The sequence below is a fragment of the Pelophylax lessonae genome (assembly GCF_965119305.1).
Source record: "Pelophylax lessonae genome assembly, chromosome: 2".
Taxonomy (NCBI): Eukaryota; Metazoa; Chordata; class Amphibia; order Anura; family Ranidae; genus Pelophylax; species Pelophylax lessonae.
In genome coordinates this window covers 313525474-313547990 of record NC_138769.1, presented here as the reverse complement: position 1 = coordinate 313547990, position 22517 = coordinate 313525474, and the positions used below count along the sequence as shown (strand labels likewise).

The 22517-nt window shown below is 43.2% G+C and overlaps 1 protein-coding gene across 1 annotated transcript in view; it reads left to right on the top strand.

Annotated features, from left to right (window-relative positions):
- LOC309547397 (uromodulin-like) overlaps positions 1 to 22517 on the top strand; it is an 879146-nt gene that overhangs the window by 827895 nt on the left and 28734 nt on the right. The window contains exon 2 of the mRNA XM_082247241.1: positions 16432 to 16521. Coding sequence (XP_082103367.1) covers positions 16506 to 16521 — 16 coding nt within the window. The 5' untranslated portion in view covers positions 16432 to 16505. The remainder of the gene's footprint in view (positions 1 to 16431; positions 16522 to 22517) is intronic.

The following is a 22517-nucleotide window of genomic DNA, read 5'->3' as shown; positions in this document are numbered from 1 at the left end:
GTCTCTGACCACCCCCTGTACCATTTCCGCAGTCTCTGACCACCCCCTGTACCATGTCCACAGTCTCTGACCACCCCCTGTGCCATGACCGCAGTCTCTGACCACCCCCTGTACCATTTCCGCAGTCTCTGACCACCTCCTGTGCCATGACCGCAGTCTCTGACCACCTCCTGTGCCATGACCGCAGTCTCTGACCACCTCCTGTGCCATGACCGCAGTCTCTGACCACCTCCTGTGCCATGACCGCAGTGTCTGCCCAGTGCCCACCTCCTTTACCATGTCCGCAGTGTCTGCCCACCTCCTTTACCATGTCTGCAGTGTCTGCCCAGTGCCCACCTCCTTTACCATGTCCGCAGTGTCTGCCCACCTCCTTTACCATGTCCGCAGTGTCTGCCCACCTCCTTTACCATGTCTGCAGTGTCTGCCCACCTCCTTTACCATGTCCGCAGTGTCTGCCCACCTCCATTACCATGCTTGCAGTGTCTGCCCACCTCCTTTACCATGTCCGCAGTGTCTGCCCACCTCCTTTACCATGTCCGCAGTGTCTGCCCAGTGCCCACCTCCTTTACCATGTCCACAGTGTCTGCCCAGTGCCCACCTCCTTTACCATGTACACAGTGTCTGCCCAGTGCCCACCTCCTTTACCATGTCCGCAGTGTGTGCCCACCTCCTTTACCATGTCCGCAGTGTCTGCCCACCTCCTTTACCATGTCCGCAGTGTCTGCCCAGTGCCCACCTCCTTTACCATGTCCACAGTGTCTGCCCAGTGCCCACCTCCTTTACCATGTCCGCAGTGTCTGCCCACCTCCTTTACCATGTCCGCAGTGTCTGCCCACCTCCTGTACCATGTCCGCAGTGTCTGACCACCTCCTGTACCGTGTCTGACCAGAGTCTGCAGACTCTGATGTAAGGGGGAACTCTGTGCTGGCTGGGTTATGGTAACCCAACCTTCATGTAAATTTGAGAAATATGTTTTTTTACTTTTGTTTAACTTGAACACATTGCTAATAGCACTAGCTATATGTTTATAGTTAAAATATTGATATTTACACGGTTTAGCACTGAAAATTGTTATTTTAGGTACTTTTTTCAGTGTCCGTAAAAAATTGGTGCTGTCCGTAAATTTTGGACGTTCTGCCAGTAAATTTCCCTCCGGGGGGTTGGCAACACTGGTCCGTGCCAATAGTCATGGTGATAGTTCAGCATGAAGACCGGTTAGTGTCAAACGACCTGGCTGGCGTATACCAATCAGTGTGTAACACCAGAGACATCTGAGATTTGCAGTGACTGGCTGTGTGCTGTTACACAGTTAATATTCTCATTATTGTAGATGCAATTTACAATAATATATTCTGTGATTTATTTACCATGTATTTTTCTATGGGTAGGTATTTACCAAAAAAGGCCAGAAGGTGGCAGTAATGCTCTTGTTTCTCCTGTGAGCATGATACATCATTTCCTTGTATGTAAACTCCACCCCCTGCTCTTGTTGTATTTCCTGTGTCATGGCTGCATTTACCTCATGTAACAGAGACTCTTGTATCTACATGCTAAGCTAAGGAAAGCATCATCTTTTGACCGCATAATACTGAAATCCATTCATTCTGCTGTATTCCTGTTGTGTGATGTTCAGAATAAACCAGCTTTTGGATGAAACCAGTATTGGCGAGTTCAAGCTATCTGAGGAGGATTGTCCGCAATGACTGTATCTGCTTATACAGGCCAGGCACAGAGGTCTCACAAGGGTTAGGTCACTACCACAACAATCCGAGTCAGAATAGTCAAAAGATGCATAGAATTCCTGCAGCTGCTGTGTATATGTGAGAGCATAATTTACAATCTAGCTCAGTCCCATCCCCCATCTTGTGCAGCACATGGTGGCTGAAGCTCCCTGCACTTCATATGATCTGTTCTAACTGCACTTCATGTAAACATTGAAGCTGTTTCTCTACACTGAACTGTGTTACCTGTCTAAACTGCCGTCTAAGCTGCTGTGTGGTTTCATAAAGAGACAGTACCGTTTTTTGCAAAACAATATAAAATGTCTAGCCAACACTCTGAACACCCTTTTATAGCAGAAACAATACAGATACATCATGCCTCTGAACCAGAAGGTGCACAGGGAACAGATCCAGCAGATATTACAGAACAAAGTGTAAAAGCCAAACGTATAATAAAACCGACACAGAAACTTAGAGAAAACTATGAAGCAACTAGAGCTGAGTTATCCAGTAATCTGTCAGACCTCTGGGACAGAACCTCACACTGCATGTCAGTTTTGGCAAATTTTACTGATCAACCGGCTGAATTAAGAGACTCTGTAAATCGCCTTTGTGCCACATATGAACGCTATAAGCGGTTGTCTGTAAAATACTCAGCCTTCTTGCAGGACTCTAATATAGAGGATTCTTCAGTTGAACTGACCAGGACCAATGCACTAAACCAACAAAGGGATCTTGAAGTGCAAAATGCTAAGCTTAAGGCAGAACTCCGCATAGCTCATCTGCTGGAGACCAGATCTCACAGATCCACCTCAACCAAGCGCACTGCACCTTCTTCTCAATCCTCTCGCTCCAGAAATTCATCATTAAGTGATAAGCTTATTGAGGCCCGCGCTGATGCTGCAGCAAAAAAGGCGCAAAGCTCTTTTATCAGAAAGCAAGCAGAGGAAGAAGCACAAATAAAGATTCTGCAAATGGAAGGTGAGAAAGCAGCCTCCCTGGCAAAGCTAAAAGTCCTCGAACAAGCAATGGGACAAAGCACTAATATGGACTGTCTTATCCCAGCAGAACTGGAAGGTCCAGTTGAACGCACCAGTGAATATATACTAAAGCATAACATTTGCAAGGATACAGTGTCATCTCCTGTACTTCCTACAAGCAACACTGTTCTGACTCTCAACACGGAGACCTCTCAACACAATATGCCTGAGCCTCTTCAAGTCTACAATACAGGTACATCTATGCAGCCAACCACATCTTCTCCTGCAAACAACAATGTGACTTTCGGTGACAAGCTGCATCTGAAGCCACCGCCAGCACAAGCCTTAGAGACTAAGCCAAAGTTAAATGCTCATGCTACATCATTCTACCCTGGTGAACCTCACCCTACATCACCAGAGAACTTTCACAACCAAAGGGTTCCACAAGTTACTTTGGTACCAAAAAGTGAGAAATCAGATTTGAATGACTTTGCCAGATATATGGTGCGCCGTGAGCTCATTAACACAAGCCTCTCAAGGTTTGACGATAGTGCAGAGAGCTACAGGGCCTGGAGAGCAACATTCAAGGCTGCTATTGCTGATCTCAACCTTACTGCTAGGGAAGAACTTGATTTGATCATAAAATGGTTGGGACCAGAATCTTCCGATCGTGTTAAGAGACTGAGAACAGTACATGTTGACCACCCAGATTCAGGTCTTTCTGCTGCATGGGCAAGACTTGAGCAAACTTATGGTAGCTCTGAAGCCATAGAAAGTGCTCTATTCAAGAGACTGCAAAACTTTCCAAAAATATCAAACAAAGACCATTGCAAGCTTCAAGATCTAAGTGACCTCCTCATGGAATTAGAGTTGGCAAAGAGAGATCCACGTCTTCCTGGACTAAGCTTCCTGGACACTGCCCATGGTGTCAACCCAGTGGTGTCTAAACTGCCATACAGCCTACAAGAGAAATGGGCACAACAAGGATCAAAGTATAAAAGAGACTATAATGTATCTTTTCCTCCATTCTCATACTTTTGCAGGTTCATTAGTGATCAAGCTTGGATGAGAAATTACCCCAGTTTCAGCTTCAGTGAACCCAACATGCCTGCTTCATCCTCATCATCATCAAGGTATGATAACACAGCACCTAAACGTAGAGACTTTAATAAAGCAATATCTGTCAAGAGGACAGACATCTCACCCTCCGTCACCTCACCGAGTGATGAGTGCGTGGTTGACAAAGATAAAGACCCTAATCGCCAGTGTCCTATTCACAAGAAGCCTCACCCTCTTAAGAAATGTCGTGGACTTAGGGCAAAGACTCTACAAGAGCGCAGGGAGATTCTCCAGAAACTTGGAATATGCTTCAAGTGCTGTGCTTCTTATAGCCATCTTGCTAAAGACTGTGAAGCCCTCATCAAGTGCACGGAATGCAGCAGCGACAAACATGTAACAGCTATGCATCCTACTCCACTTCCAGACAAGTTACAGCAGCCACCTACCTCAAGTTATGGCGGGGAGCAACAAAGTCATGCTCCAGCCAAGGATAATGTTCTCTCTTCATGCACAGAAGTCTGTGGAGAAGGCTTGGATCACAAATGCTGCGCCAAGGTATGCCTAGTCAAGATATACCCAAAGGACCATCCTGAGAAAGCTACTAAGATGTATGCCATAATAGATGAACAGAGCAATAGATCCCTGGTTAAGCCTAAATTCTTTGAGATCTTTGGCATAGAGGGTCATCCCACACCGTATACTCTTAGAACATGTTCTGGTCGTGTAGAGGCCTTTGGCGGAAGAGTGGATGGGTTCATGGTTTCTCACATCAAAGGGGGACAGGGTATACCCCTACCAACATTAGTTGAGTGTGACCAGATACCAGATGAAAGGCAAGAGATTCCCACTCCAGAAGCCGCATATCACCATCCTCACTTAAGGCACCTTGTTGATGAGATTCCTGCAATGGACATGAATGCTGAAATTTTGGTTCTCCTAGGAAGAGACATCCTCAGAGTACATAAAGTGCGCGACCAGTGTGATGGACCTGACGATGCCCCTTATGCACAAAGACTTGACCTAGGCTGGGTAATAGTGGGCGATGTATGCTTAGACAGGAAGCGTACGTCATCTGAGATCCGCTCCTTCAAAACTTACATATTGGGGAATGGACGTGCCTCCCACTTCAAACGATGCCCTCGTCATTATGAAGCCAAAGGCAATTTCAAGAAAGCGGATTCCGTATTCTTGGATGGCATCCAACGCAGAGCTGAACCTCTGGATAAACTGGAGGCCCGGACAGTTCCAGGCCCGGGTTTCTCGTCAAGTGTTAAAGAGTCTTGCTGAGGAAGATGTTGAGGAGTCTGTATCTTCTGAACCTCAGCACAGCTCTCTGGTGGATTTAAAAGCCAGAGGAAACAACAAAGCAAGAGCTCCAGTGAGCAGAGTGGGAGATAACCTAAAACGCTCTAGCCAGAGTTTTAACGCTCCTATGGCTCCCCCGCAACAAACCCCCAGCCGGACTGGTTTTGCTGTGTTTGATGAAAATACAGGCATTCATGTCCCTGAAAGTCAACCAACACTTGCTGCTCAACCCTGGGCAGCATTGCCTCAATCACGGGCCAAAGAAAATGAACTCAAAGCAGGGCCCTGGAACTCTGGCCGGCCACCGCGCAGCACCCATCAGACTTCCAGCCATGATTCAACTCCAAGTCTTCCCAGCTTCACACCCTATGTGGATGAATTGGCCAAGCAACAGACAGTCACACCATGCAAGATTAACCCCTCAGTTACTAGTGTCTTGAGTGCTCAGAAGTCTAGCAAGGAGGAGGATCCTCTACAGAGGCTGCAGAGCTGCACACAAGGGAAAGAGGAGATGGTTATGTACTGTAAAAACAAAGTCTATGCTGGAGTGGAAGAGTTTTCAATCGAGGAAATCCGTGCAGAAATTTACATGGCAAAAGTTCGCAAGAAGAGAGAAGAAGATATCCTAGCCAGTGCTCCACGTAGACAGGAGATGGAGAGGCAGATTGAAGAGTTGGAGAAGAGGCTAAAAGGCTCATGCACTGAAAACCAAGAACAAGTGGGCATGGAGGCAGCACCAGCTGAAGGGTCCAATAGAATTCCGGAGATAGTGGAAAGTGAGCCTCAATCTGAGCAGACCGCAGCGTCCAGCGATAGCACACCTTCAAAAAAAGATGATGTGGATCCTGAGCGATGCACCCTTCCTGCTCTTCTGTCACCAAGCATTAATATCTTGGATCAAAACCAACCCAAATGTACTGACCTGTCATCAACGCTGTCCTCTAATGAACCATTTACCATTTATGATGAAACACATGAAGCACAGCCTAGCATTGCCTCGCAAAGTTTGAATAACGTGCCACCACCAGCCCGTTGTCCACTTGCTGCCATTTCAAAAGCACCTGTTGTTCATGATGATGTCCCACTCACAGACACTCTTGATTGTATTGAATCCCTGAATGAAGAGGCTATAGTGTCTGGGTCAGACCGGAACAAGACTTTGTTTGCAGATCCAGAGGACACCTGTGACTTTGTAAGAGCTGCTCAGCTGGCGTCCACACCCTTTCACAAGGGCAAGGATGAGTCAGAAGAAAGCGACTCATCTGATCTGGGAAGACTTCCATTTAGAGAGAAAACTCCAGTGTATGAGGAGTCTTTCCGACAAGTTTTTCCAAAAAAGTTAAGCCAATTTTAGAAGCCAGTAGAGAGGATACTCCTTCCTCTGTGTCTTCTGTCTCTACTGGATCCACTAGCCTGCTGACCTCGAAGACTCTGCTTGTCCAAGAAAAGTTCGACCCTACAGGCCAGATGTCAGGGGTATTTGAACGTGCACTGGACTGCTCTGTGGATTTAGAGGAGCTGCACAAAAACTTGCTGTTGCCCACTTCTGAACTATTGACATTACAACATATCCACCAAGAGGCCAGACAGATGCCCTTTTTGAAGGGCGCAGGAAATGGCAACACCCAAATCCTAACATTAAGGTTGGAGATCTTGTTCTGCTCAAGGATCAACAAGCTGGGAGACTCGAGTGGCCTATGGGACTCATTATAAAGAGTGTTCCTAGCGATGATGGCAAGGTACGCAAGGTGGAGGTGAAGGTTGCAAGACAAGGGACTGTAAAGACCTTCATCAGACCTATCACTGAACTTATTCTGCTCTTGCCCTTTGGAGAATGAACTTACTTGCGTATGCTGTTTGTTCTTACCTTTGACTTCAAGAAGGAAGAGTCTTGGACGTTAATGTTAACTTGAAGCTGTTGCATTTTTTTGCATGTTTTTTCTTTGTCTTTCAGGTTCTCAAGACATCAAGCAAATTGCACTGTTGTTTATTTGCACTTGTATAACTACCGTTATGGTATAAAATAGTGACATTTACAATGTCAGAAGGGGAGTGTGCTGTTACACAGTTAATATTCTCATTAATGTAGATGCAATTTACATAGTATATTCTGTGATTTATTTACCATGTATTTTTCTATGGGTAGGTATTTACCAAAAAAGGCCAGAAGGTGGCAGTAATGCTCTTGTTTCTCCTGTGAGCATGATACATCATTTCCTTGTATGTAAACTCCACCCCCTGCTCTTGTTGTATTTCCTGTGTCATGGCTGCATTTACCTCATGTAACAGAGACTCTTGTATCTACATGCTAAGCTAAGGAAAGCATCATCTTTTGACCGCATAATACTGAAATCCATTCATTCTGCTGTATTCCTGTTGTGTGATGTTCAGAATAAACCAGCCTTTGGATAAAACCAGTATTGGTGAGTTCAAGCTATCTGAGGAGGATTGTCCGCGGTGACTGTATCTGCTTATACAGGCCAGGCACAGAGGTCTCACAAGGGTTAGGTCACTACCACAACAATCCGAGTCAGAATAGGCTGTCACTTCCAGTTCAGGTGTTTCCCATTTTTAGAATTGGCACAGCACCAAGAATCTTTTCCAACATTTTGGTAATTTCGTCTTTGGGGATAAAGTTCTACCACTACTTGGATGACGTTTTGATTGTCGCATGTGTAAGCCAGGAGCTGGCAAAGCATCACAGTAAGCCTAACAGTGTACATGCAAAGGTCCAAAGACGTGAGGAAAGTGGACACTCTTTTCATTTTGCTGTCAGGTTCTCGAGTCATTTCTTCTATTGGTTTACCAGGATGACTGGTATTGGTTTACCAGGTGTACAGGGACTTTGTCCCACATTACTCCATTGCTGACAGCCTAGCAAGACATTGAGCATTGTGAACATCCATCCAGCACAGCCAGGGATTGGTGGGCAAGTCAGAGGGCATACGGTCGCAACAAGAGCTAGAGTGAGTGCAGCTGTCAAATCCAACCTCTGAGGTCAGGGATGGGGGATGGGTGGGGCGGATAAGCAGGGCTCAGCCCCCTTTTAGGCAACCCGTGCATAGACAAACAGTCGGCATTAATACATTGCTGGCCGGGGAAGGTGGTAGGGGGCAGGAACAATTGTAACTACTGCATGTGGACCCACAGCTGTGTATAATTCAGGTTTATTATAATTCAGGTTTATTATACACAGCTGTGGGTGCACATGCAGAAGTTACAATTGGTCCTGCCCCCTTCTTCCTCAGCCAGCAATGTGTAAATGCTGGCTGTTTGTTTTATGCACGGGTTGTCTGACAAAGTGGGCAGAGCCCCGCATATCCGCTCAGCCCATCCCCGACATCAGAGGTTGGATTTTACAGCTGCAACTCAATCTTGCTCTCATTGCGACCGCCGGCTTGCCCACTAATCCCTGGCTGTGCTGGATGAATGTTCGCATTGCTGCATGTCCTGCTAGGCTGAACTAATTCATTATCCATCTAATGCCTGCATTCTTGCCTTGGGTCCTGTATGCTAGTAATCAAGATTTTAGAAGATAAGTGTGCTATGTTTAATCAGTGTCTTTGCAGCTTAACTAAGTCCTGAACTTTGCTCTCTGTACGAAACGTACTCCTGAACCTTGCAATTTGTGTGTAACGCTCTCCTGAACCTTGCACTCTATACATATTGTATTCCTGAACCTTGCACTCTGTACGAAACGCATTTCTGAACCTTGCACTCTGTAGAACACATTCCTGAACCTTGCACTCTGTACGTAATGCATTCCTGAACCTTGCACTCTTTATCAAAAATGCACTCCTGAACCTTGCACTCTGTATGAAATGCACCCATAAACCTTGCACTTTGTATGAAACACACTCCTGAATCCTTCCACACTTAGCACCTCTGAACCTTGTACTCTGTACGAAACGCACTCCTGAATCTTTCCACACTTAGCGTAACACACATTTGTAATGGAAGCTTTTTCTTCTTCTTCCTTTTTTTTTTTTTTTTTTATTGATTGTGCTGGGTTTGTTTTCTTGAGACTCCAGCTTGTGGCACAGCAAATCAAAGCTTTTTTAGTACAAGGAAGCACTTTTTTTAACCACACCCCTTCAGCCTCTCCCGATCAAGCATTTGGCCACACACATTTTGCCACGCTACGTGCACCGCAGGTCACTTTCTCCCTCAAAAAAACAGAAAAGGAAAGGTATACCTGATGAAAAAATGAATATGAAAATTACCCACTCGCTCACAGGTGAGCGGAACTCAAATGGCAAAACTACAGCATACTAAAAAAGGGGGATGGGACAACTAGAAAAAGAGGTGTCGCCCCAAAGAAAGCGCCATTAAATAGAGTAACAGGGGTGTAGCAAAAAATTGAGTCTATAGAAAAAACAACGAAACCACTGCTGAATGAAAAATTATTGTCAAATATTAATAAATACAAAAAGCAGAGCACACGGTTACATTGTAAAATTAAAACACATAACCTTCCACCTCACCACTAAAATTTGACCACATGGTAATTAAAAACACAGGACAAACACAAATAATGTAGGTGAACTGCGGTCACCTGAAGAGCAATCCACATGCTCACATAAGGTGATAAATCACAAATGCACTGACATAAATGAAGGTAAGAACCGAATAAACCCCAAAGGGGGCAAGGCTTCAGCCGAAGGCAGCCACCTAGTGTCAGTCCAAAAGGGAGTTGACACACAGGTAGGTTGCAATCATCTGAAAAACAAATCAAGTGGTCACATTATGTGATAAATCACTGAATATGTGGCATAAATAGTGGTTCAAATTCAAAAAGAACCCAAATGTGGAAAAGGCTCAACTGAGGGCAGTCACCCTGCGCCAAGCAAATTGAATGGTTGACACACAGGTGGCTGCGAACATATTAAGCCAAGAGCTAAACCTAACATGCAAAGGTGGACGGCGCGGCCGGAATCATGGAAGCAATAAATCAAAAATTCCAAGAATAAAAAGAAAAAAATAGAAAAAATGAATAACAAACCTGGGCACTGTCAATATAGACTAATGCGCCTCAAATGTTCCTCATTCTGAAGTTCAAAAGTTGGGAGGTATGAGATTGGCATGCAGGAAGTAGGCCTTTCTGCTGAGGAACAGGTGCAAACTCCTTCGACCGGAGGAGTGGCAGCCTTTGGGGCAGTTATGTCAGGATTTTAGTGAAAGATATGTGACAGCTAGCCCTTCATTTAACTTGACAGGCTAGGCGTGCAATCAGCAAGTTCTGCTAAGTTTGGAACGAGACATATAATATTTATATATATATATATATTGTGAGGGATTAGCTCGGTGGTAGGCGTGGATGACCCCTTTGGGGGTGCGTTTTCACAGAGAGATAGCCGATTAGAGGTTGAAAACAAGACTGATTTATTCATGCAATTTACTTAACACAATTGCAAGCATCAAAACAGCCAAAATAAAATAAAAGACAAAATAAATCCTTGCCTCTGTGGGCGGCTACCTTCTCACGCTGGAACCTACCTAAGAAGTCTTTCCAACCTACTGTTGGGCCGACACTGCTGATCCTACAGCAGACACTCAAATGTCCATTTGTTTGCTTTTCACACAGCACAAACATTGTCCATTGAACATGTCCCTTTGTTTCTTTCACATCAGCACATGTTCATTTATAACAGGATCCTTTACTCTTCAGATTCTTCATATTGAACACAGTTCATTTAACAGGTCCCTTTACTCTTCACACTCTTCACATGGAACACTTTGTCTTCTCACCTTTGAGACGTCTTCACTCGTGGTTACCCTCCTTAGCTTCACAACGCTTTAGGGGGTCTTCTCCCATGCTCACCAGCTTGTCGGGAGGCACACATCCGACTGTCCCCCTCTCCCAGCCCACACGGCGACAGGCGGCAGCAGTCCTTCTCCCATGCCCACACGGCGTCGGGAGGTACACGTATGTCTGTCCTCCTCTTCCCAGCTCACACAGCGACAGGAGGCAGCACTCAATAGATTTTCTCTGGACAAATTATAGAGGCCTTGATCTCCTCATTCTGAACAGCTGAATGGTTTTCAACTTCCTGCTGGCTCTCTCTGCAGCCAACACCCTATAGTATCAGTGAACTTTCAAAGCAGGTGGGAATGTGTCTCCTCTCAGTGACTACATTCCCAGATTTACCTGACTTCCTGTCACATACCCCCCCCTCTTGTTTCAACCCTAGGGTTGGGACACATATTTCCAGGCACGCATGTGTCAGGCACTGCTGACTCACTGATAAGCCTCCTATTATCCTCAAGCTTCCGGATGAAACTGTTTTGTCATCTTCATTGACAGATTTCTCATAAATGCCACACAGTTTGTCTCTAATCTCATATACACATTCTTCAACTGCATTTTTGGCATCATTTTGCTCCTTCTCGTTTCTGTCATCTTCATTGACAGCTTTCTCATAAATGTCAGACAGCTTGTCCCTCATAACCGTCTGTCCAATCCACCATGGAGGACCGTGATCCATAGGCAACTCAATTGGGCTAGTCTTAATGTCTTCAACATTCTTAAGACGCCTCTCTCTGCAATCCATAAATGTTTTCCACAAAACTTTGAGAACCTTTGCTTCACTAAGCTTTGTTCCAAGTAGGGACTCTTGACATCCCTCTGTGACTTGAGTTGCCTCTCCATACAGCTGTACACAATCATTGACTTTTTGTTGTAAAAGGGAATGATCTTCCTTCTTGAGCTTTGCTTGCTCTAAGATGCTGTGCAGAGGATTTTCCAATTGAGACAACAGGCTGTCACACATTTCTTCAAAGTGACCCCTGTTCCTTTTCCCAGAGATATCAATATCATTCAAACATTTCATATTCATAGGCAGATCTGAAGCATTTGCACTCATCAACTTCTTAAACTTTTCGCCCTCCTGAGCGAGTCGCAGTAAAGGCCTACTATTTGATTTGATATTCAGTTTATATTTCTTGCCAAACTCTTCACAGAAGTAGCCAACCAGAACATCATCAACTTTCCTTCCACCAACATATGGGTCAAAGGCAACAACACAGTTGAACCCAGCGATCTGGGTGGTATCCATTATAGACCTCCTCTCTGCATCAGTGAAGAAGCATGGAACTGCAACACATTCTTTTACAGGTTTCTTCAATGCACTTTCTGCTGAACTATTTGACCGCTCAAGGTCACCTAGTTCTTTTTCTCTATCTGAATTCCACATGGAATGCATCTCAAGATCACGATCAAACTTCTGCCACCCGTCTTTCAACAGTTCCATTTTGGAAACACTCCCTGAAAGGCACTTATTCATTTGCTTCACGTTTTCACCAACAGCCTTAGTTTTCCCCACTAGGTTTTCAGCCTGAACTGAGAAATCATCACATTTCTTACTCAGCTCCTTTGTTTGCTGAAGTTCTAATGATACATTTTCCAATGCTTGAAGTTTTTGAAGGAACGGTTTATTCCAAAGGGGTGATTCAAGCCACATGTCGTCACATTTCTGAGGCTCACTCAGGACAGACCCCAAAACACTGATCCTTTTAAAAACTGCATCAGGCACACTATCCCCTCTTTGGGACAGATCCTCTGTTGCCTGGAATTCCTCTTCCAGTTCCTGCAACGGAATCTTCATCTCTTCTACTTGCTGTTCTAAGGCTCGCTTAGACTTTTCTAGCTCCTGAACTCTTTTCACAACATCATCCTTGGAGCTGACCAATTCTTCCATTTCTGTACGCAGCTGTTTGTCAACACTTTCTAGTTCAGCCTTACACTCTAGAGCTTCCTCCAAAGAGCGAGCCAAGAACAGGGCTTTGCTCTCGTTATCACGCACCTCCGTTTCTGCACGTGCGCGTTCTTCTGCATATTTTGCAGACACAGTCTTCTCTTCACCAAGCATCTGATCAAACTTCTTTTTCACATCTTCAACACACTGTAATGAACCAACGCTTTCTTCCATGCGTTTTTTCATATCCGCTATCTGAGCTTGCAATGTTGCGACTTGCTCTGATAGGTTTTTCTTTGCTTCCGCCTCCTCTTTTAATTGTTCCAGGAAGCCATTTTTCTCATCTTCCATTTGTTTGAGCTTTGTGCTAAAACTCAGCCTTTGACACCTCTCTTCCTGTAAGAGTTCCTGCGTGTCTTGCAGCTGCGATTCCAAGATAGAAAAATCTTCCGCAATTTCTCTAGATTTGCTGTCTGCTTGAGAAAGCTGATTTGTAACATTGTCCAACTCAACCTGCAGTCGGTTTGCCTTCTCTGACAGCTTAGCACACAATCGGTCACCTTCTGACACCTTGACTTGCGATTCCAGAAGCTGTGCCTCTACTTTTTTTCTCTTGTGTTCAGACTCTCCTTTTTCCTGCATAAGAGCTTTCACCTCACTGGCTAGCATCTGGGAATAAGAATGTAATTCTGCCACACAGGCTTCTTTCTCCTTTAACTGCTGCTGGACACGTTGGGCTTCCCCTTTCCAACTTTCACAGTCCGCACGCCATTCATCTACCACATTGCTCAAAGTAGTGAGCTCATACACAGTACTCAGTAATTTAGCCTCTCTTTCACTTTTCTCTTTGTCGCTGAGAGACAATGTCGCTTTCAGAGCAACATTCTGTTCCTGCGACTCCTGCAGGTCTATTTTTGTAGCTCCCAAAGACTGAAGACTTTTTTCCAGCTGATTACGCAACTCCAACATATCAGCCATACTTTGCTTCTGCAAAGTCTGAATTTCACTTTCCTTTTCCATGAGGATGGTATCTTTCTCCATTATAGTCTCTCTGCGTTTTTGCAACTCGACCAAAAGAAGAGCAGTGGATTCTTCCCACTGTAACACATGAGACTTGAGTAGTTTATTCATTTCCTGCACGTTTCTATGCTCCATTTTAAGCAATTCCAAGGCTTGTTCCTTTTCTTCCATTTTCCGTTGCAAGGCATCCAACTCAGCCCTGCACACATACTCGGTTTCCTCCAAACCGATGGCCTCCATTGGCTGCTGGCGTCTCTGTTTCCAGCCTGCCATGCTCTCTTGATGAGCCTTTTGTTGAGCTGCAAAGCTCCGCTGAAAATCCGCATTTGCCTGCTGTTGAGCTGCATTTGCTTGCTGTTGAGCTGCATTTGATATAATCAGATGTTTCAACATCTCCTCCATTTTGAGTTTACTTTTCATCTGAGCACACTGCGTCTCCATAGCGGTTTCATCAGTGTTGCTAGGGACAACAACCTTCCTCTTTAGTAGACTCTCTTTAGGCATGGATGGGGCTGGTTCAGACGGCAACATCCCCTCCATCCATAGAATCCGGTCTCTCATTTCATCTATCTTTGCATTCTTCAGGCGTTTTGAACGCCCCATCTTCAATAACTCCACAAACAAATTTTTCACAGTCCAGCAAAAATTTTTCAGACCACTGTCTCTTTAACACATGTAGTTTTTCTCTCTCTCTTGCAAGATCTCTTTTCCTGCACACACAGTTTGTGCAGTCACTTGCACCAGACACAACAAAGTTCATCAAATAATTTTGAGACCGCTGTCTCTTTAAAACACTTTTTTTTTTTTCTGTCAGGATCTTCTCTCCTGCACACATAGATTGTGCAATCTCATGCACCAGATAAAGTTCATCAAACATTTGCACTTCCTTGCAGGGATCTCTGCTTATGCCCACTGCATACCTCCACCATATGTGAGGGATTAGCTCGGTGGTAGGCGTGGATGACCCCTTTGGGGGTGCGTTTTCACAGAGAGATAGCCGATTAGAGGTTGAAAACAAGACTGATTTATTCATGCAATTTACTTAACACAATTGCAAGCATCAAAACAGCCAAAATAAAATAAAAGACAAAATAAATCCTTGCCTCTGTGGGCGGCTACCTTCTCACGCTGGAACCTACCTAAGAAGTCTTTCCAACCTACTGTTGGGCCGACACTGCTGATCCTACAGCAGACACTCAAATGTCCATTTGTTTGCTTTTCACACAGCACAAACATTGTCCATTGAACATGTCCCTTTGTTTCTTTCACATCAGCACATGTTCATTTATAACAGGATCCTTTACTCTTCAGATTCTTCATATTGAACACAGTTCATTTAACAGGTCCCTTTACTCTTCACACTCTTCACATGGAACACTTTGTCTTCTCACCTTTGAGACGTCTTCACTCGTGGTTACCCTCCTTAGCTTCACAACGCTTTAGGGGGTCTTCTCCCATGCTCACCAGCTTGTCGGGAGGCACACATCCGACTGTCCCCCTCTCCCAGCCCACACGGCGACAGGCGGCAGCAGTCCTTCTCCCATGCCCACACGGCGTCGGGAGGTACACGTATGTCTGTCCTCCTCTTCCCAGCTCACACAGCGACAGGAGGCAGCACTCAATAGATTTTCTCTGGACAAATTATAGAGGCCTTGATCTCCTCATTCTGAACAGCTGAATGGTTTTCAACTTCCTGCTGGCTCTCTCTGCAGCCAACACCCTATAGTATCAGTGAACTTTCAAAGCAGGTGGGAATGTGTCTCCTCTCAGTGACTACATTCCCAGATTTACCTGACTTCCTGTCACAATATATATATATATATATATATATATATATATATATATATATATATATATATTATTTTTTGTCTTTGAGCTTTTCTTTGATTGTCATTGTTTCTTTTCATGTGTTCTCTCCTGCCTATTTATTCAGCTAGTTATATCCCATTGTGTGCTGACGTGAGGTAGGGCCAGGAATACGGAATAGTGCTATCAAATACCAGCCGTAATTTTCTTTTCCTGGCCTATCCTCATGTCAGCACAGGACTCCCTCCCTAGCGGCCTGTCGCAGGCTAGGTTATCAAACACTTCATTGGGGGAGGGGCTGTCTTTTATTTAGCCAAAAAGAGGTGGTCCTGTAGGTTCCAGGGGAGGCGTTAACCCATTGCGTGCTGACGTGAGGATAGGCCAGGAAAGGAAAATTACAGTAAGTATTTAATGGCGATTTTCCGTTTTGCAACTGTTTGCACATGTTTATAATCAGTTTTGCAAATACTGTTTGCAGTCTCAGTGATATTGAAGGTGTTTTTGAGCGATGTGAAAATTGACTAACTGCAGAGACTCCTGGTGTCTGACATCTTTTTCTTCTCTTCCAGCTTCTCCTCCCAATATTACTCTTTGCGGCTCCTGTTCAGGAAGCTGTAATGACGGAAATCCCTGTTCATGTAGTGATTATAGTACCTGTCTTCCGGATGCAAGTGTACCATGCAATGTCAATGATCTCAGCAATTGCTGTCCAGTTGGCTTATTCTACAATCAAAGTCAGTCCTGTTGCACCAGTAAGTATTTTCCAAATCAGTTTAAAGTGTACTGAGTCTGACTGTTTAGGATGTGTCATTTTAAACAGATGTTTTTATGCTTTGTCTTCTGCAGCTACTTCTATCTGTGTATCATCATGCGCTACAGATGAAACATGCATTAATGGAGTGTGTGAATGTAATACCGCCATGTACCAAGATCTGAGTAAGACTTTGTTCATTTTCCTTATTTTGCAATGTCATTCTGGTCATTTACCTTTACAGTATGTGCTCGATAGGCATATCTTTTGAGTTATATATAAATATATATATTTTTTTTTTTGTGAACACGTCATATTTTCTATGGTTTTAACAACTTTACATGCTTTGCTGTCATGTTTTTGCAATTTTATTATTTATAAAAATGTATAAATTAGCCATTAGATGGAGCTCTTAGTGGCTCAGTTCTAATATTTGTAGACCTACAGTGTGGAAATCCACCCACTTGTGTAAACAAAGCGGGCGGATCTCCTATGTGACAGACAGTCACAGATTACAGGATTCAGCATAGCTGAACCTGCGATCTATGTCTGTGTCACACAATCCCCTCCCCCCACACACGTCAGTAAGCATGAGGCATACATTTAACCCCTTGATCACCAATAAAGTTAACCCCTTCCCTGCCAGTGTCATTATTACAGTAACAGTGCATATTTTTAGCACTGATTACTGTAGTAATGTCACTGGTACCCCCAAAAATGTCAGGGGTCCAATCTGTCCGCCGCAATGTCGCAGTCCCGCAAAAAAAATTGCAGATCGCCGCCATTACTAGTAAAAAAAAAAGAAGCAATAAAAATGAAAATCTTTCCCGTAGTTAGTAAACGCGATAACTTTTGCGCAAACCAATCAAAATACGCTTATTATGATTTTTTTTTAACAAAAATATGTAGCAAAAAACAAATTGGCCTAAAATGTTAAAAAATGTTGATTTTTATTTTTTTTTTTGGGAATGTTATATATCAGAATGTAAAAAATATTGTTTTTTTTTTTTTCAAAATTGTCGCTCTTTTTTTAAAAAATTTAAAATCGCACAGGTGATCAAATACCACCAAAAGAAAGCTCTATTTGTGGGGAAAAAAGGACATAAATTTAATTTGGGTACAGCATCACATGACCATGCAATTGTCCGTTAAATTAACGCAGTGCCGAATCGCAAAATATAGCCTGGTCAGGAATGGGGTAAAATCTTCCGGTCTTAAAGTGGTTAAAAATACGCTCATTGAGGATTTTTTTTGTCAAAGACATGTAGCTAAATACATTTTTGCCTAAATATATGACAAAAATTGAACATATTGGATATTTTTTAATAATATAAGTAGAAAATGTCAATTTTTTCGCAAAATTTTCGCTATTTTTTTATTAATATCGCAAAAAATGAAAAGCGAAGAAGTGATCAAATACCACCAAAAGAAAGCTCTGTTTGTGGAAAAAAAAAAGACGCAAATTTAGTTTGGGTACAGCATTGCATGACTGCGCAATTGTCAGTTAAAGTCGTGCAGTGCCAAGTTGCAAAAAGTGGCCTGGACGTAAAGCAGGAACTTCCTCCGGTGGTAAAGTGGTTAATGCACAGTGTATCTTAAATACTTGTTTTCATCTTTTTTTTTTTTTTTGCTGATCTCAGGCAGCAATTTAATTTCTATATGCAGAGATAATTGCATTTCACAGGGTGGCTCTCCTTATGGTGACAGCAGTGGTCTGTGCCTGCATAATGTGTGTTGGAAATGCCCCGTGTAATTTCCATCAGAAGCCTATATGACAGGATGACTGTTGTCACCCTATAACAGGAAGTGCCTAAACCAGGGCTTTTATGGTGGAAGCTCCAGGTGTTATTTTAATGAAAGCCACAGATATGAGAATATTAAAAATGGCTTTTGAAATTACATGAAATGAATTGGGTTTGCATCCATTTAAAAGCTGAACTCTATGTAGATGTATTATACACACATTAACAAGCAATTATTAACCACTTCAGGACTGGAATGTTTAACTCCCTTCATTACCAGGCTAATTTTCAGTTTTCAGCACTGTGATACTTTGACTGAAAATTACTCCCTCATGTAACCCTGTACCCAAATTAATTTTATATTGTTTTTTCGAGACAGATACTGGGGAATTCAAAATAGCCTTGGACTGGGTTCACACTAATGCGGTCTACAGCATTGCATGTCATTTGTACAGGAATTGCACCAGATTCCTGTACAAATGTCATGCAAATTCAGTGCTGTGCGAAGTGAGCCATACATTATGTATGGCTCAATTCGCACTGAATCCACATCACAAAAGTTCCGGGAAACATATTTTTCCTCATTGGAATTGGATTGCATGGGTGTTCAGACCCATGCGATCCGATTCCACATTTCGTACTGCGTTCTGCTAACCGATTTGGGGATGTCATTAACTTTATACTGACACCCGCAGGAGTTGGAAGAGCACAATGTGAATTGCCTGTGATTCTGATGTGGAGCGGGAACCTGCATTGGAATTGCTGTGGTTCCCACACTGCATCACTGTGAACCCAGCCTAATGGAACATTTCTGGCAGTTGTTCCCTTTAGAACTACCTGCACCTAATTCAGGCAAGTATTTGTGCGCGTGTTACAGGTGTATTAATTACATGTATGTACTTAACGGCAAATGCAGGTAGTTTTCTACTTCCAATTTAAGAACCTGCCGCTAGGGCAGCAACAGATTCTTAAAGAATTACCAGCAGTTATAAAAATGAGGAAATTGTTGGTACTTAAAATCGAACTAAAGCCATCAATTAAAGGCCTCTTACATATGGTACTTATGTTTGAGCAGCAAAACATAAAAAAACGCAATGCTAGGTGTATGTTTTGTGCGTATTTGCACGTATTTATGCGCATTCGCACACATAATACATTCCTAGGGAAAATTCATTAGTATTTATGCTCATATGTGCATATTTGCGCATAGCGGCACAAAATACTGACCGGGAAAGCAGATTTTTCTATCGTTTACTCAATAATTTGCAGTGCTTGGTTATGCTCCTGTGTGTACAGGCACATTGTAAACAATGGGCTGCATTTTAAATCCTTAAAAAAAAAAAAAAACACTTTACTCTTTTTCAAGCTGCAGTGTGCAAGAGGCCTTTCAGTTTTAAAAAAAGTTTTTTTCCAGCATGCTGGAAATGCTAACTCTCTGATTGGCTGTGCTCTCAACCAAACTATCAAATGGGTTATCTTCACCATAACTGGTCACATGTGCGGCACCATGGCAGTTACAGAACAAATAGAGGCTAAAATGGCAGCTTCCCTGGCATGAAAAGGATAAGAGGGTTTAGTTCCAGTTTAAAGTGGAAGTAAACCCTCCTATCGTTTTCTAGCAAGGAAGCTGCCATCTTGGCCTCTGTTTAATCTTCAACTGCCATGAATCTGCATATGTGATCAGTTATGATACCAGCCATTGGATGGTTTGACAGTTTGGTTGAGAGCACAACCAATGGGAGTGTTACATTTCAGGCACGTGCCGGAAATGTAACTGTTTTTTCAAACTGTTAAATGAATGGGTTTACTTCCTCTACAGAGGTACACCAGTACTCAGAGTGGGCTGTGCCTGTGCTAGGAAGATGTCAGGTATTTGACTTTTGGAATATGTCAGAAGCAACATGCACCCCTTTCAATAACTTTAGACCAGGCCCATAACAGTAAATATAACTTTTACTGTAGAAAGGCATCATGGCAACACAACATGAATAATGTCCTGTCCTTAAATCTACCTAAGCTAGTGTAGTGGCCCAGGCATACCTCCGTGAGGTGAGATTCTATATAGGCATTGTCCGTGACTTGGATGCTTTCCGTGGCCTCCAGTATCTTCACAGCACCGTCCTAGCACTCACAGATGTCTATTCCAACTCCCTGCTCTCTCCCTTCCATGCACTCTTGGTCCTACAGGTGGACCCGCCAAAACAAAAAGCCTGACAAAACCAGAACCAAAAATGTGTTAACCTCTTCTCCAGCCTGGGCTGACTTCAGAACTAACTACATGCATTTCAACCTGCCTACACATGGATCGAACACAAGCACCAACATTTTTGGTGCTGCGCCCCAATGGAATTCTAAAAGGTGTCTATGACCACCTTTATGAATTCCCCTGATAGCGTTTTCTTTTAGGTTAAAAAAAAAAACTAAAACGATAAAACAGAACAGTTTATCCATCTTTCTGTTTTAAAAGATAGCAAATAAAAATGCCAGGACAGTATGAACACCCTCAAAATTACCCATTTTTGCAAAGCAGACACCCCAAGGCAATCTGATTTTTTTTTTTAACACGATTTTTTTGGTAATGAAGAAACATGTTTATATTGAGGGGGTTAAAATATGGCGCTTGGTAATACACTAGGTGCATTAAATGTACCGGTAATGCAAACAGGCATCACTAGGTGAAGGAGTTAATGTGCAGGACACAGACAGTGAGAGGATGGAAATGAAGAGGTTAACCACTTCAGCTCCGGAAGGTTTTACCCCCTTAATGAAAGGGCGCTACTCACTATTAGTGATTGGTAATACAATGGTGGTGTGTTTCTCTATGTAAAAATGTGCATCATATCCATAGACCTAAAAAAATTGTGCATTTTAATATATAAAGATATACATCATATCCACCGTGCCATACACTTACCCCCAAACGTATACCCATCCCAGAGTCCCTTGCAGCATAATCTGCCTTCTGGGGTAGTTACAAGCTGGGATCTGTCCCCTGATTGGGCTTCCCACACTGCCCTATGAGAATCCTCTCACAGGAGCCAATGGGGATACTTCTCCCCTCAGCAGGCACATCTGGAAGCCCTGACACCCTAGCTAAATAAATCACAGCCAGTGTTGGTCATCTCACTTTAAAAAAGTACTATTCTATAATGTAATCTAAGCAATCTAACTAGGGGTGTTTCAAGGTTTGAGACCAGTTGGATCTATAGGTTGAAGTCCTATACCCCCCTTGGGGCTCAATATAGAATGGGACTTGAATGCCCATATTAATAATTCTTAATTTATATCATGTCATTTCTGGTGAAGATGTTTGTTTGGTTGATGTCTTTGCTATAAATCTGTTCTCTGTATATAATGTTTATTTTAAATATAAATGTTTTTTAAATGTTTTTTATGTGTATTTTAAAAATGTATTTTATTATTGTGGACCTTTCTGTTCCTCTGGTGCGTTTCGGGTTGACACCTGTAGATGGCGCCATCTCCTTTACGTTGCGGCCCAATGTGTAATTTTAGGGCTCATGTGATCTCTGTCATGGGGATCAACTAAATCTGGTAAGCAGTGGTGAGATTGGAGTGCTTTTGGTGACGGTTCTTCGATTCTGAGGCTATTTCATCTATCTTCAGTGTGAAGTTATACCTTAAGGACTGCCTTTGGTTCATTCATTTGGGACATTTTATTAGGGTTTAGCGCCACAGTTATTGTTTTATTCCTGTTTAATCTGTAATTCTCCAGATTAGTGTGGCTGCTTCCCTCGATGATTTTTTTTGAGTAATATTATTTTTTTAGCGCAGCAATATTGTGTTTTTATTATTTAATATATCTATATGGCCGGCCAGGCTGGCAAAGTGGCAATGGGTCACCGCCGCATGCTCTATGCCCTCCTCCTGGGCCTGGCACGCTGTGCTCTCTCACAGTCTGAGTCTCCTCCTCCTCTCTCTCCAGTACCGCGGACAGCGGTCATAGAGGAGAGGGGGAATTACAATTACATCTACTGCCATCTAGTGACGGTAGATGTAATTGCGGTAACGCAGCCGAAAGTAGCGGCAACGGCGTTACAGGGAGGGCACGAGTAATCAGTTAGATTACTCGTTACCCTCAAAAGTAACTGAGTTATGTAACGCCGTTTACTTAAACGCAGTTACTACCATCACTGATCACATCCCTGCTGTTAAGCAGACAAGGCCCACTATACATTTACCTAGCACCTACCTGTACGGTGCCACATACATATAAAGTGCCAAGTGTATATAACATAGAAAGTGGCAGGTGTATATATAATTAGATAAACAATCAGATGAGTCCACTTAAAAAATAATAAAAAGTTAAAAAATGAGTGACAGTGCCAAATTTTAAAACGTTCACAATCCACATTATAATGTGCTAAGGTCCAATGTGCCAAGTGATCTTGCTCAAATGCAGATAGTAGAACCAATGGCTA